This window comes from Neolamprologus multifasciatus, chromosome 7, assembly GCF_963576455.1.
Source record: "Neolamprologus multifasciatus chromosome 7, fNeoMul1.2, whole genome shotgun sequence".
Lineage (NCBI taxonomy): Eukaryota > Metazoa > Chordata > Actinopteri > Cichliformes > Cichlidae > Neolamprologus > Neolamprologus multifasciatus.
This window is the reverse complement of record NC_140445.1, coordinates 52,930,581-52,947,080: the sequence shown is the minus strand read 5'-3', so window position 1 is coordinate 52,947,080 and position 16,500 is coordinate 52,930,581. Positions and strand designations below refer to the sequence as shown.

Sequence of the window (16,500 nt, the reverse complement as noted above, 5' to 3'; positions counted from 1 at the left end):
CATTTTATGGTCCGAATCATTTCAAACATTAAAAAACATAATAATTAAAGTTGGCAGAATTGCTCCATAATCTAACTTAAAAAGTAAGAAACAAAACAAACTGAGATATTTCTAAAAATGCCAATTTTATAGCTTTATAGTGTTTTTTTTAAGCTGTTTTGAATATGTGATTTAAGATGTGCGAATTTTAAAAATGTAAAGATGCTTTGAAAACTGTTCTTTCTTTCGTTCATTCGTTCTTTCTTAAATCTGCAATACTCCCTAGTGTGTTCACATTTTATGAAATCATTGGGTTTTTTACTTGTTCGCTCGGGTAGATGGGCAACTTGTTATTCACTCGGCCACCTCCTGTCCACTTCACTTGGTGGGCAGTCCTCCCGTCTCGGTTTTCACTCTTGATTATAAAGGAGGAGTTTGCTGTATGAGTCCTTCCAGCCCAGCTGGCCGAACAAACTGAGCCCCCCTCCCCCCGGCAGCGACTGTGTGATCCTGGGAAGTAGACTTCTCTCACTCTCACAACTTGTTTGATTTGGGCGTAAGGACGAGCTGACAAGACCTGGAAACATGGCTGTTACGGGCTGTACGAAATGCATTAAATATATGTTATTCTTCTTTAATTTTATTTTCTGGGTGAGTCGACCATTTTTTTTTGCTCTCCGACGTTAGTTCTAAATTTATTTGAGTAACGTAGACTTCCTCTGCTTCTTCTTCTTCTGTTTCTCTCGTTTTCTGTTTAACTGATTTAACAGCTGCATTTTTACACATCTGTGAAGACCATAGCTTAAAATCAATTCAAAAAGATAAGCACAGAGGAGTTTCCCTCCTGAAGTGCTCTACAAATTAAGCTGCTCCCTCTTAGGGAGAAGGGCAGCATCCATCCACACAGGCACAGCGCACAAACTCTTGGCAGGAGCTAAAAATGCTCTCCCAACCTTCATCAACTTCTTTTCAGCCTGACTGAGCAAACGGGGGAAAGTGAGTGATAGAGCCGGGAGGTAAAAGCCCTCCAGGCTGGCTGGTGTCTCTTCCCCCCCTCCCAGTCTTTTTTTTTTTTTTTTTTTTTTTTACCGGGATTGTACTCTTTTTTTTTTTTTTTTTTTTTTTTTTTTGCCTCTGCCTGTCACTCATCATCTGTACTTCAGGTCCACCGTTGATTTAACTAGTGCTCACCTTAACTGTGAACTCCAGACAAAAAAAAAAAGATTTCAGTTTTTAAAAAGACTGAAAAACTTTTAGGTGACGGGAATAGGTGTTTCCCTCTGACTGTTTCCTCTTCCTAGAGTAATACCCAAATTCCTTAATTCCTAAACATAGTGCTCAGACTGCACTGTGTGAAATTTCACATCTAAATGATCATTTTAGTACATTCACCCTGTAAACCGAGCTCTTCTCAAGGCAGTCCCTTTTTTCCTTGCTTCAGTAATATGGGACAAGCCACAGTAGTTAAACAGCCTAATGTGGGTACATCAGTACATCACTGCAAACTATAGATATATCATCCATTTTAAGTGCAGAATCGACCATTTGCGTGGGATGTTTTTAGATTTCCATTTGGTTTGCCTGTTTAGAGTCTGTTTTTGTTTTTAGGGCGAACAGAATGCACATATCCTGGACATGCTGCGCTTGATTGAGTGTTTCCTCTGCTGGCCTCACTGCTGTGCCTGTCATTGTAAAAGCGCTAAGCCCCTTCTTCCTCATTTTGCTATTTTTCACGCTGAGGATTCTGTTTCCTGTTTGCTGAGAACAATGGATTTCAGCCATGGCCAAAAAAACAAAAAAGAAACGAAAAGAAAAGTGCAGATATAAACACGGGCATGTGAACAATAACAGGAGCTACATGCACTTTAGCTGTTCTATGATGACACTTGTCAATATATTTTTGCTTCATCAGATACAGAATTTAGAAGAGAGATCAGGGAGTTGAAGTTGAGGCGATTTTAAACAATGCTGCGTGGACATGTCTGTGTCGTGGGTCACTGAGGTGTCAGGATGTCCTTTCTTTTCTTAAATGACAGGGGGACAGATTACACACACACACACAGATATTAGCAGAAAGGCTTTGGTGTGGATTTGATCTCACGAAAGTCAGGCTTCATGTTGTCTTAGATGTCACGGTGCTGTCACATGTAAAACATGCTGATGGGTCTTTTCTAAAAAGTCTTTAAAATTTAAAAACTACAGGATGATTTTAATATTCATGCTTCCTTTTCACTTTCATTTCAGACACTTAGGTGGGTCTGATCCTCATAAAGGATTCATCAAAGTGACCAAAAAAATATGAAACAAAACAATTAAAAACCTTTTTTTGTTTCTTTCTGGGACAGCTGGCCGGAGGTGTGATCTTAGGAGTGGCTCTGTGGCTACGCCACGACAGTCAGACCAGCAACCTCCTCATTCTTCAGTTTGATAATCAGCAGGCACCGGGCACCTTCTATATCAGTGAGTATACACCAATAATTTGAATAATAGTGAACTGGTCCTTAGGACTGTGTGTAGTGGGGCAAGGAGAGCTGCTAGAGGAGAGGTGTGGACAACCAGGAGAAAATGTGGAAAAAAAGAAAAATATGTGTAATTATGTTTTTAAAGGGGAAGTAATTAAAAAAAATGTGAACTTTATTGTTAAGGAGTATTAAAAAAATAGGGCAGGGGTTGGGCATTAATTTTTTTTGGGTGGGACCAGAAAACATTTGAGAGCCACCAACTCTACTGAAATACACCCCTCCCTAACACACACAGAGCTCATGGAAATCATAGTTTTGAATTGGTCTTCAAAACTTTTAGCACAAGTAGATTATTCTTGGACCAGTTTTGAGGTGGCTTTAACACCACAGGGAGATTGTGCCCAGATTTAATGTTGGGAAAGCTGTTAATATTTTATGCTTCAAAGCTAAATAATCACCGAGTGAAGTGGCCTCATTTTGGCATCTACGGATTCTTACATTATAGCTCATACCACCCTCTCATTCAGAGTCAGGTTTCTATTTTAAGGATACTTTACTTCATATTTGTTGTTCTTTTATCCAGCTCCTGTAAGGTGAGGAGTCCCTAAGGAAACTGCTCTGCCCTCGTTTTTCATCCTTATCATGATGGAAAGTTTACATTTAACAAAGTGATCAAATTTAACTCATGTGCTTCATGGTGAGCTGTGAGTGACATCCAGATATTTAGGAAATAGTAGGCGTGACACGACCTCTAAGAAGACCAGGAAACAGGACTTGCGTACATCCGCAGCATGAATTAAAAGCAGCAGGGCCAGGAGCTACACCTCAGTCTACATGCTGTAAGGCACATGCAGGAGAACATCTCTGATTCAGTTTATGGAAAAAGTCCCAGCCTTGATGTTCTTTCAAGAGAGAGGCCAGATGCTTCAGACAGATGTTTAAACACATGCTGGCTTTGAGAAAGTGGTCTAAGAGCGCAGCTGAAGCGATCACGAGCCTTCTGTTGTTCACACTTTACAGTATTTGATCCTCAGGAAAATTCATGAGTTCTGCACTACTGAACCGCAGCTCCATCTCTGTAACTGCACATGTTTTGCATTTTTTAACCTATGTGTTGTGTCATGCCCATGACATGAACTAAGGTTATGGGTTGCAAGCACGTCTCCTTCACTGCCCTCAGAAGTCCTAAGGTTGGCCATGAAACCTACAATACATGATACAATTTATATATTTCAACGGTCCGTGATCTTGGTTTGTTGTGGTGGTGAACTCTAGTGAGCCCATTAATTTACATTTGGGCCCCTGCTGCGCTCCCATACTTACTCCTCAGTAAGTATACGGAGCAAAGGCGGGCCGTGCTTTTTATAGAGGCGAGACACACTCATGATTTTAAAGGCAGGGCAGCAAGTGGGGCCCACCCAGGCAAGATCAAGAGACTGCTTCTTCTTTTTTCCTCCCCTGTCCCTTAGACATACGCCCTTACATAATTCAAAAAAACCTTGTACATCTGCACATTATCCCTCAAATTAGAGTTTGGAATGGATGTTTTTAGCATGCTGGCACACCAAAGTGGTATTTATGTAAGACTGAAAATACACACCATCCTGCCTCTTCACCAGAGCTTGAACCCATTACTTGTGGCAGCTGACAGTAGTCTGGTCTGGGTAGTGTTACAACTCCTCGTACTGTACATTTCTACAAAACATGCTTAATGAGGCTATTAGAGGCAGATAAGAATTAATTCCCCCTCTCATGTCTGTATGTAAACATGAGATTACAACCAGGACTGGAAAACAAGGGATAAAAGCTTATAAGGCTAGCCAAGAGTTGACTAAACCCAGAAAGTTTACACAGTGTTGTGAACTCTAAAAGTGCCAGTTGTCTTTATACATGCCCCCACGTTCGGCTTCATAATAAATCAACATATTTGACAGTACAATCACACGTGCAACTCCCCCTTTTCTTGGACTTTTTAGAGTAGCTTTGCGTGATTTCAATGTTCAAAATAATCTTTATTTATCTTACACTTAGGTCCTGATGCAGGCTTTCGGTTCAACCTCTGATTCAAACAAGCTGCTTCGGTCAGAAAAATAGAAAAAGTCCTTGTGTGTCTCTTTTGTCTGCCCTTTTTTTTTAAAGTCTTAGAAATAACAAGAGAAAAGCCAAATATATATATATTTTTAAACAACTAACCCTCCTCACATAATTTCTCCACTGACATGCTGTATAACAGGCTTCGTCTCCGTTGTCTTGCTCCTGACTTTTCCCTTTTTAAATACTGGATGAGACGAGCAAGTGGGGCTTTTAGCTGGCGCTCACCCCACCACCACCACTTGGGGAGATTACACTCCGAGACAAGAAATAAATGAACTACCCTGGGGGTTTAAAATCGCTTGTCTCCCTTAAAGTCTCAATAGCCTTCAAGCTTCAAAAGGTGTTGTCATAGTAATGGAAGGCAGTGGAAATAATGCCTGCTTTGCCGCATTGCCGGGTTACTGGCCCTGGTAGCCGTTTCACAGCGCGACAAAAGAGAACGAAAAAGGAGGGGTAGCGAGTCGACACAGAGAGAGCGCAGATCTAAGGATGGGAGATAGTTCTGCGTGATAAATGAGGTACAGTGTGAGGTGTTGGAGACCTGCAGATGCAACAGAGTCAGAGTCACTTACTGTCTGTCCCTTTTTTAGACTGCTCTGTCAGGCCACATTAGAGGATCGGTGTGCTTTGTTTTTTTATGCACACAAGAATAGAAAAGCCAGAAACAGACTGTTCCCGAACCATTTCCCACTAAAAGCACAGCTAGAAGACCCCCTTCACATCTTATGTAAAAGTAGCGGTACACTGCACGCTGCTAGTTTAGTCCAGCAGCTCTAACTTTAGCAGCTGCCTGCTGAAGTTTGTAAATGTAGGATAGAAAGGGCAGTGACTGATTTTCATATTCCTAGTTTGAATTTTTTCCCTTTATATGGAGTCTTTTGTGCTTTGTGAATTACATAGTTGAAGATATCTTTTCACTCCCCTCTAACATGGTTAAGGAGTCCAGTCTTTGGACATCACCTCGTAATATGAGATCTTCTATTACGAAGAATGTGTGTGTGAATGGGTGGATGGGTGGATGACTGAATGTGTAAAGCGCATTGGGGTCCTTAGGGACTAGTAAAGCGCTATACAAATACAGGCCATTTACCATCTTCTGTACTCTTGGGGATTTAAAAGGTGAGATTAGTGAGGTGTGCAAGTCCAAAACTTTGGGAAGTACTGGTCTAATATTAGGTGGTGCGGTGGTTAGTTCTCCTGCCTTACAGCAAGAAAGTCATGGGAGTGAATCCAGGCTGGAACTTTTCTGCATGTGCCTTCCCACAGTCCAAACACATGCCTGTCTCTGTGTTAACACTGCAACATACTGGCAACCTGCCCAGGGCCTAACCCCACTGCTCACCCTGTGAGAGCTGGGATAGGCTCCCTGAATAAAATAAGTGAAAGAAAATGAATGAATGGTTTAGTATCATGAGAATTTCTTGCTTATTGTGTCTATCATGTTGTATTATCCAATATCATGTTCTGAAATCTAATCCCGAGCTACAGAAGAAATAAGAAAACTCTAAAATAGCAGAAAATCTCTCAAAGGATTCTTAAAGTTAGAGCTCGTTGGATGGATATCATGAGATTATTATCAAACAAATTGCAGTTTGTCAGGAATGTTATATCTTCTAGCTTCTTATTCATGCTGATAATTTGTTTTCATTAAGATTTTTTTTGTGTGTGTTTGAGCGGTGTCCACCCGCACCCTTCTCGTGATGCCTCTGGAGAAAACTGATAGCAGTTATTATGTTTTTTGTATGTGTGTTTCTTTTGCGTGGGCAAATTTCCTGGTGTAACACAAATATGCTGCCATTTAATAGGAGATCTCCACAAAAGTGGAAGAAAGCGAGTACGTACAGTGCTTACAGCACAGCTTTCATGCTGGGTGTAGTTGAATGCAATGCCTGCTAGGAGACAATTCCACATGACTGATGCTGCACATGAAATTTTTTCCTACAACGCAAATGCTGAATCTATAAAACACAGTCAATTTCCTTTAGAGACTCTAACAGTAAATAAAGCAATTACACTTGGCTTCATGTGAGGCAACCGACGTCAAACGTCAAATTACTGGTTTCATATTATCACCAATAAGTAAAGCAACTCATGTATACACGAGAAGAGATTAGAGGGCACAGTAATTCTGAAGGAGACTGTATTGCATTTCAAGTAATTTTACTTTTTATATAATCCTACACCGATAATGCAAAACAGATTTTTAGCATCCACACAGTGTTTTTTCCTTTAAGCTGCAGAAAACACAAACTGGGCCTCTGCTGTAACTGGAGCTTTATTACCATCCATTGACTTTTTGCTAGTGTGGAGTGCCTCCATTATGGCTATCTGCCATTTACATTTAAAATATATATTTTTACACAAAATGCCAGTTTAAATTGCAATTTAAAAAATGTGTGTACATTTGTGGGCGGGTGTCAGTGAGTGTCTGTCCTTCTGTTTCCTGGGGAAGTATAATGGTCCAGGTCAGAGGTCAGTACAGAGGGGGGTTGAGGGTGTCTCAAGGGAATTTCCTCCCCTAAGGGAAGCACACAGTCATCTCTGCCTCTCTTAGTCAGGATCTGGAATCTTACCTTCAGGATGTCAACAGTTTCATTCTACATTGTCACCAGGAAGTCAAAACCCAAACAATGAGCAGTGGACTAGCGAGCAGTGGGAACTTGCAGGTCTAACACTGCTGCCCTCTAGTGGTGCCGATGATGCGCTGTCGCTATGGCAAACCAAATGTCTTTAAGCCGTTGATGGACAATTTCCTGCTCACTGTGCGTTTACAGGTGTGTACATACTGATAGCTGTGGGAGCTGTTATGATGCTTGTGGGCTTCCTTGGATGTTATGGTGCCATTCAGGAATCTCAGTGCCTTCTGGGCACAGTGAGTATACCGTTTTATCCACAAGTGACACTTTTTTTCCCCCAAATAAAGTATTTTAATCTTTGGAGTCACTGAAGTTAAAATAAATATCTTTGATTTGTAGTTCTTCTTCTTTTTGGTGATCCTATTTGCCTGTGAAGTGGCTGCAGCAATCTGGGGTTTCATGAACAGGGACACTGTAAGCACACACACACACACAGTCACAGTCATGGTTCACAGCATGTTTGATGTCTGCGTTGATGTTCCTTCTCTGCACCTCTAGCGAATCGTCTCTGTTTGTTGCTGTGTCTTTTAAACACCCCATCCCCACTCCTGATTATTCACAGATCTCCAAAGAACTGATCAATTTCTACGACTCTGCGTACATCAAGGCTATGGATGTGTCTGGGTCTGCCAGTAAAGACAGCGCCATCAAGGTTTTGGAGGTCTTCCACAAAACGGTACGAAATGATGGGGGGAAAAAAATCATCACTTTCTTTTTTTTTGGCCCTGCTGCTTTGTTTTTAAAATGACAGGGTACAGAAATATTGTCGGCTTCATGTTCCTGTGTTTTCTTTCTTGTTCAGCTCGACTGCTGCGGTAAAGGAGACGACACAGCTCTCTTTTTACAACTTGCCACCACCTTATGTCCTACAAAGTCTCCAGAGGATTTTAGGTTGAAATCTCAGGTATGCACAAATCTTTTGTTGTCTTCCCACTCCTTTTCAATATGTAACTAAAAACAGGTGAAACAATATTGAAATGTATTAGCTTTATTTTGTAAAGCATTTTTTTCTTCTTTTCTTTGCTTAGTGAACTTTGTATATTGTTTCCATGATCGAAATAAATTAACACACAAACAAGTATTAGTAGTAATAATACTACTAACAACATTAATACTAATGTAAGCTTGTTTATTATATTTTTGTAATATTAAAAAAAAATCACTGTAAAGTATTACTAAGGAACTGGGTTGCTACATGTCCCAAATGTAATATGTTCAAGTACATTTAAAATACATTTAGTCCCGTGAAGGCCACAGCAAATGAATCACATGTGTGCACACATCATTCAGTAATTCCTTACTCATCATGGACTGTCACTCTGGAGAGACCACTCCCTTTAGGATTTGTCTTAATTTGCAGTGACATCTCCCTAAGGGAGAGCTGGACTGAAACCAAGCAAGTGTCGCAGAGCTGATTAGCTCTCATTACTATGTAGGATTCACATTTTTTTTCCTGTAGTTTTGTAGATTTGCAGGTATTTTGTTGGTTTTTCAGTGACTGCAGTGCGGTCGCGTTAGACATAAAATGTTAATTTTAAGAAATTTCAGGTATAACAAGTTTGCAATATTCTTAAGACACCTCTCAGGCTCAAGGAACAAACCAGTGTTATAGCTACACATAACAGACAACTTAGCAAAGAATCAATATCAAATTGCCTCTTTAGCCACTGTTGCTGTCAGTCTGTCATAAAAACACAAAGTTGTTCCCATTTCTTTCGTTAAATTTACAAAAAACACAGTTTGAAAGGCATAAAGTTGCACTTTTGCACCAACATGGTGGCTTAAAAAATGTTTGTTAAAAACATATTTCAGCACTGTGTGCTGTGTGTCCTTAAAGATTTGAGGAGAGTGAACAATTGGAGAACAAAAGAAGTGACAGGCCTAGAAAAAGCTGTTTATCTATTGCAGATAAACAGTATCTGAGCCACGACCTTGAGAAACAGGAAGAAACATTCAGCAAAAACTAGATGCATGTGGCTCTTCAGTTGACCCATGCACTGTTCCCTGAATCGTCATCAGAGATGGTCTGAGTGGAAGGATGGCTGTCAAGAGGCCATTCTTAGCCAATTCTTCCTGTTTTGCCTAAGGAAGTGAAAGAGCGAGCAAAGGCTGAGGTATGCCAAAATACACACGAACTGGACTGGAAATCGGTGGCAACAGGTCTAAGGAAGTGATGAATGAAAACATTTGAAACTTTGGGTTAAAATCAGCGTCAGAAACCGGGTACAGCAGTGAGTGTCTACAACCAATCGATAAAACACAGTGGAGGCATCATTTCAGTTAGTGGTGTTGGAAATCTTGAATTGCTGAAATTCCGAACACAGAAAAGTAGATTCAGACTTTAATATCGTATGAAAAACGTCTGATTGGCAAGGGCTTCATTTTTCAGCATGGCAATGATCCCATACACAGTGCCGGTGCAGTGAAAGCATACACAGATGCACGAATAGAAAAACACAGTAAAATAAGGCTAAAATGTCAGGTTTTTATTCTTTGACAATTACTTTTCATTGTGATTTTAAAAAGAGTTTGGGGATTCTGACATGACACATGCAAGGATACACCTCATCATATTTAGTAAATGACCAAACTTGGTGATTCCATTAACAATGATTTGTATCCTCTTATAACTGTTAATATGAACATTGCTATCAGAAATCATTTAATTCCCCATTCAGAAAACTGGTCTGAACAAGCGGATATTCTGCACCTTGTTTTGACTGCAGGCTCTGCTCTCAGTTATTAGTGAGCCGTAGCAGTATGTGTGCAGAGTGAAGGGCATTCTCATTCATTACTGTGGCGTGGTCAGCATTCCTTATTTTCCCTCTTTCTCCCTGTCAGAGCTGTCATTATAAACTGATCGAGCTCTTCTCTGAGAAGCTCTACGTCATCGGTCTGGCCGCCTTGGTCGTTGCTGTCATCATGGTGGGTATTAAATTGAAAATGCATTTGTCTAAATCTCTGCTTTCATCAGCTGTGATAACATTCCCTTTGAATTAAACTGCTTTTATCTTTCACATTTAGATTTTTGAGATGATCTTCACCATGGTGCTCTGCTGTGGGATCCGCAATAGCCCCGGAGTATACTAGCAGTCCAACAGGCAGCAAGAGCCGCACCATCCTGTATTGGAATCATTTTGTTGTGTGTTTCTGTGCATCGGCTCCACTTCTTCATGCTTAAGTCACAAGATGGATATTTCTGCATTTGTTTTATTTTCTAGAGAATTGAAAGCTGTTTTTAAGATCTGTCTTCACTAACTATTTAGACAGTATCGTAGTTTCTAGCAGTGGGATTTTCCTTATTTATCATGGAAAATGTCTTCATTATAAATCTTTTATACATACAATTTGTTGTGAAATATTTATCTGTCAGTCATTAATTCTGTTTTTACGGATGTATAAATTGTACATATACTTCTCATATGTTCATGACAGGAGTTAGTGTATTCCCTGATTGATTGTTGCATCTTGCTTCAGTGTGATAGTAATTTAAGTGGCAGGCTTTCAATAGTTGAAGGAAATATTCTGTTTTGCTCAAATAACAAAAAAAGAATCAATGTTTTCAGTCCGCTGTGTGTTTCTTCCTACCTGAACTTGCTAAACACCTTTCTTTAGAAAAATAGGATAAAACATCAACATCTTCGCTCATAACCGGTTTTAATAACTCTAATAAATTATGCTAACTCTCTTGTACCATTGATTCGTCTTCATCTTTGTCTTTTTTTCTTTTCTTTTTTCCTTTTTTGACTACTCCCTTTAGGTGTTGTCACAGAGGATTAACCTTCTTATTCACATATTTGACTTGGCAAAGATTTATGGCTTACCTGACGCGATCCTCCTCACTTACCCAGGCTCGGGCTGGCGGTGGGAGTGCACTGGCTTTTGGCCCTCAGGGGCTGGCTTTCTTGCATCGTTGCTTGTGATCTATAGGTTGAAGTGCTTTCTTATGTCTTAGGGATTTTCTCACATTGCTTCCCATTACTTAAATTAAAAACAAAAATGACAACATTTAACAAAAGAGAAACACATCTGTCGTTTCTGTCTTTTGTTCTATCTCCCTCCCGTCACGCCCAACCGGTCATGGCAGATAGCTGCCACTCCGTGTGACTGGTTGTGCTAATCTCAGTGATAGCACGCACTTCCAAAATAGTTTGTATGAGCAAGTCTCATAAAAGATGTAGTATTTAAGTCACTTGGAAACCCAGCTCCTCCTTACTATATTGTGACTGAATCCTTGTCGAGCTCTCCCTGACTAAGGATTTGCTAATGCTTGTGGGATAAGGAGGAAGGTCCCAGAGCAGAGCCACACTTCCGAATTTAAATCACAGCAGGTCAAAAACCATCTTCTTTTAACTAAAGTTAATCTTATTACTCTCATTTGGTAATGTCTCATTTTTTATTTTCTACAAAGAAGCCACTACATTCATCACTGCTGCATCACTGTTGGCTTCCTGTTGAATTTAGAGTACATTTTAAGATCCTGGTCTTGACATTCAGAGGTTTACATGGACTGGCACCACCCTACATCTCCGATCTGCTACAGCCCTACGTCCCTAGCAAGTCCCTGAGGTCATCTGATCAGGGCTCACTTGCTATAAAACAGACTAAGATGAGAACTAAGGGTGACAGAGCTTTTGCCGCTGTGGCCCTGAGACTCTGGAACTCTCTCCCTCATAAATTAAGAACCGTGGACTCGGTAGTTGTTTTTAAAAAACAACTCAAAACTCACCTTTTTAAAACTGTTTTTGGTTCATTTTTGCCTGTTTTATATTGTCTGTTTTACCTTTTTATTATTTGTTATCTTATGTGCAGCACTTTCTGAGTCTGTCTCGAAAGATTAAATAAAATTTTATTATTATTTATTATTATTAATAATTATCCAGGAGGAAAAATATGCAACTCTGACATTTTTTTAAACAGTTTCCATCTTTGAGGCATGTCCAGGTTGTCCATGTGAATCCACATCTTCAAAAGAACATCCAGTTTCTACACTGTGAGCTTTTCAGTATAGAACATGCCGTGCGTGAGCTCTCTGTTCAACATTAAGGAGTCCGCTCTGTTGAACCATCTCGCTCTTTAAGTTTCTTCTTGATTGCCACCTTGTTTCAAACCTGCTCACAGGCCTGCCGTTTTTGATGCGAGTCACCACTGGATGGCACTGTTAGCTTCTTGCTCACTCAGCACCCCCCCCCCCCCCACCCCCAGCAGCAGCAGCAGCAGAGTCACTTCAGTTAAAAAGTGAACTGACTTGTCTTTCTGGCCCTTTGGCAGACACACCCGGTACACATGTTTGCTCTGGCTGCTTTCTCATCAGAGAACGCAGCATTTGTGCTCATCTCACGTGTTTTTAAACCTACATTTTGCTGGTTGACAATCTCTGGCATGTTGTTCTTTGATTTCTGTTATCATATCATCGTGTGTTGTTATGTGCAAGCCCACACATTTGGTCTGTGGCTTGAGGGCGTGCACTTTGGTTCCAAGTTGAAAGAAAAGCCTAATGCAATAATATTTAGATAACAGTGCGTTACAGTCAGAGTGGAGGATACAATATGTGGAAGCTGCATTTCCTGTTAAAAAAAAAATCAAACTTTGATCTCATTAATGATCTTGTGGCTGATTGAAAACTGCTCCTGTTTGCACCCAAATTTTCATGGAAAGCCAGAGGAGTGGAAGCTGTGACAGAAGCACAGCAATGCCCATGGGTTTGCTCTGGGATGTTCAGTTACCACACATGGGTGTAATCGGCAGCCATTATTCACATTTTGGCTGGATGTTTGAATCAGCACTGAGGTTTGGCAAGCAAATTAGATTAACTTTCACCTGGAGAAAAATCATCCACGCCTACAACCTTCACACCTCCTTCTTGCGTCACTCAGGTTTAAATACTCCAGCAGACCCTGGGCTCTCTTTAAATGGACAGTTTGAGTGTGTGTGTGTGTGTGTGTGTACTTTTTAGTGAGGTGACCAATTATTGTCAGGGTACAGCTAAGAGGCATGATGTGAACTAGAACGCTGGACTCAGGAGACGGAACATAAACTCAAAAAAGCACTTTTTTTAAAAAAACTTTTATTTAACTTTTTTCCCCAACAAATACAAGACTGGTTCACATCCAAAATAATAACACTACACAGCACTAGAATATTACAACATTGTGTCCATAATTGTTGTCCATTAAGATCCAGTTTACAGGTTACTCCCAGTGCTTCCAGTGGTTTCTTCCATTTGTCCCTCCCATCAATATAGTGTCCCAGCCTGATCAGAGTCATAACTTCAATGATGAGCGACTTCCATAGAGAAATGGAGGGAGGCTCAGTCCCCACCCATCACACCATAATGCTTTTCCTGGCCAACATTAACAGTGACTGAATTACATGCTCATGTTGTACCAGTGAGACGGGAATACATCCCAATATACACATTAATGAGTTTTCTGTCACCTGATGACCAATGGCTGTACTAATATTGGCACAGACCTCTTTCCAAAATGATTGGAAGCACTTTTAATGTTGAACTCTTGAACAAAAATACAAAGTGCAGTTAAACAGGAGCAAGTACTCTGAAAACTAGGAATATATGGGGGGAAAATAGAACAAGGAAACACCCAACCATGCAGGTTGATGCAATGAAGAACAAGGGAAGACTCAGACAATGTATGCACACGCATGCCAGCTAATGAGGATATAGGAAATAGGTGGGAGGACAGTTGAAGCTAATCATGAAAATTAGATGGACACAAATGAAAGGGGAGTAACTTCCCACAAGAGCAACTTCACACAGGAAGCACAGAAAGACAAAAAAAACCCTACAAAAGATAAACTAAATACTACTTAACCAAGGTACACAAAGACAATTGGAAGATAAAGGCAAAAATATAAACAAGACAACCGGTTATACAAAAGGAGCAAACACAACACAAATGATCCTTCAAACTAAAATGTATCATAATTCATCACAGAAACTCAAAAACCTGGGCATTTGTGACAGATCTCACAGATAAAGCTAACACTTTATAATACGGCCTGCAACCAAGGGTGTAATCCAACTTTAATTGAAAGGCAATTTTAGTGTGTTTTATTTGAAATAGATACACTAGAATGAGGGAGTAAACAAGTCAATTTGTTATAGGAAAAAATAAATAATTATACTGTAAGTACATTTAAGTACAGCCTAATTTCCTGGTAATTTTGCAGAAAAACAATCAAACCTTTCCCCTTCATACATCAGAAGTACACTGCATGTTTTGGGACATAAGACATATTATGGAGTGTGTTAGCATACCGTTTTATGTCTTTAATTTTTTAATACTGTACACAAGCAATAACAACAACAAACAATAATTTACAAAATAATAAGGATACAACGTTTAGCAAATAAATAAAATATTTCAAAGTAGCAGGATGAAAAATGTATGTAGAACAGGCTAATGTGAATAGGTGAGTTTTGAGTCTGGACTTAAAAAGAGGGAGGGAAGTGATGTTTCAAAGACGAGGGGCAGAGCAACAGAAAGCCCTGCGCCCCATGGTGGCTAGCCAGGGGAAGAGAAAGAGAGGACGAGGATCTGAGACACCGAGAAGGAATGGTGACTTGAACCAGGTCAGAGAAGTATGAAGGCGAGAGATGATGGATAGCCTTGAAGGTGTACAAAAGTATCTTGAAATTGATGCAGTATTTAACCAGTGGAGCTGCTGCAGGGCAGGGGTGATGTGGTGCATAGAGGGGGTTCTGGTGATAATACGAGCGGCAGAGTTCTGGACACGTTGAGGCTTATGGATGGATTTTTGACTAAGACCAAAAAGAAGAGGGTTGCAGTAATCGATCCGGGAAGTGACCACACTATAATTATTTCTTTGTTTCCTGTAAAAATCAGACTTGGTACTTTTGTTTGTTTCTGGATTATAGATTATAATAGATTATTTTCTTTCTCTCTTTAGTTTGATCCTCAGCAGGTCAGCTGCAGATGAAACTGAAATCAGGTGCTTAGTTGGACTTGGCTTGGACAGTCTTGTTCGTTGTGTCCTTGGGCAAGACACTTCACCCGTTGCCTACTGGTGGTGGTCAGGGGGCCCGGTGACACCAGTGTTTGGCAGCCTCGCCTCTGTCAGTGCGCCCCAGGGTGGCTGTGGCTACAATGTAGCTTGCCATTGGTAGCGTGTGGATGACTGGATGTGTAAAGCGCTTTGGGGTCCTTAGGGACTAGGTTGTTTCATGTGGTAAATCCTCTCAGGTTGTGATGCTGAAGTCTTCCCATGCAGACATCCTGGATCCGAAAGAGAATTATCGATCACAGTTTTCCTCTATCTAATATGTACATGTCAGTTTTCAGCAAGAAGGTTCTGGGTTCAAATTTACATCCTCCAGTTTTCTCCCACAGTCCAAAGACTTGGGGTTGGGTTAACACGTGATTCTAAATTAAGCAAAGATGTTAATGGTTTTCTGTCTATCAATGTTAGCTGTGCTATAGATTGGTGACCTGTCCAGTGTGTGCCCTGGGACAGCTGTGATATTTTTTCCACTGAAGCTTTTGGTGTTTAAAAGACTATGTCTCACCTACAGGTATCACCTCACCTATCTCACCTGTGAATAGTGATGTAAACCGACTCAAATTAAAATTGAGACATCAGTCTAGTGTCATTTTATTCATTTCACATTAAATATGCACAGACCCTGGCAGAATTGAATTGCAGTAGCAGAGCTGAAGAAATAATAGATTATAATAGATGATTTTCATGGTCAATCAATAAACTGACTTTTCTTGTGTTTACAATCTTTACAAATAAAATTCACAAATGAAATAAAATTTGACCTGTAGTTTGCTCCGACCTGAAAAATACCAACAAAAGAGATGACCACAGCAGAAATGATGCAGCCATGACAACCGATATGTGCATCTTCATGTCTGAATGTCTGGTTTCTATTTTTTTTATTTTATTTCTATGCTTTCCTAATGTCTGGGTGTCTTCATTCCTCTAGTCATAGGTTTCAGAGATTACCACAAACAAACAGATGGTTTCTAATGATGCATGAGGCAGCATGCAGAGCAAGGGTGTCTTGCTCTTACCATCAGCTTCTCTGACGCACACACGCAGACATGCACTGCCCTGAGTCAGTACCCTATATGTAGACTTCTGTCACTCAGCACCTCTGATCTGTGCTGAGAATTCAGTGTAACAGTTGCTCCAATGCTTTAATTACTGACTGACTCATCAATGAATTGTTGCGACATCCTAAAATAAATTCTTAAAAATTGCACTAACATCGAGCTGTAAAGCAACATAAACAGAGATATTTAAAAGCAATTCACATTACAAAACCTGCTCTGTGTTCTCAG

The 16,500-nt window shown here is 40.3% G+C and overlaps 1 protein-coding gene across 1 annotated transcript; it reads left to right on the top strand.

Annotated features, from left to right (window-relative positions):
• The first annotated feature begins 256 nt into the window (after positions 1–256).
• On the top strand, positions 257–11,888 carry LOC146515388 (CD81 antigen-like). The gene is made up of 8 exons (XM_085166405.1): positions 257–630; positions 2,325–2,439; positions 7,310–7,407; positions 7,511–7,585; positions 7,734–7,847; positions 7,974–8,075; positions 10,013–10,096; positions 10,196–11,888. Exons 1-8 carry the CDS (start codon positions 565–567, stop codon positions 10,259–10,261), a joined length of 720 nt encoding a protein of 239 aa, XP_085022531.1. The 5' UTR covers positions 257–564; the 3' UTR covers positions 10,262–11,888.
• The last annotated feature ends 4,612 nt before the right edge of the window (positions 11,889–16,500 follow it).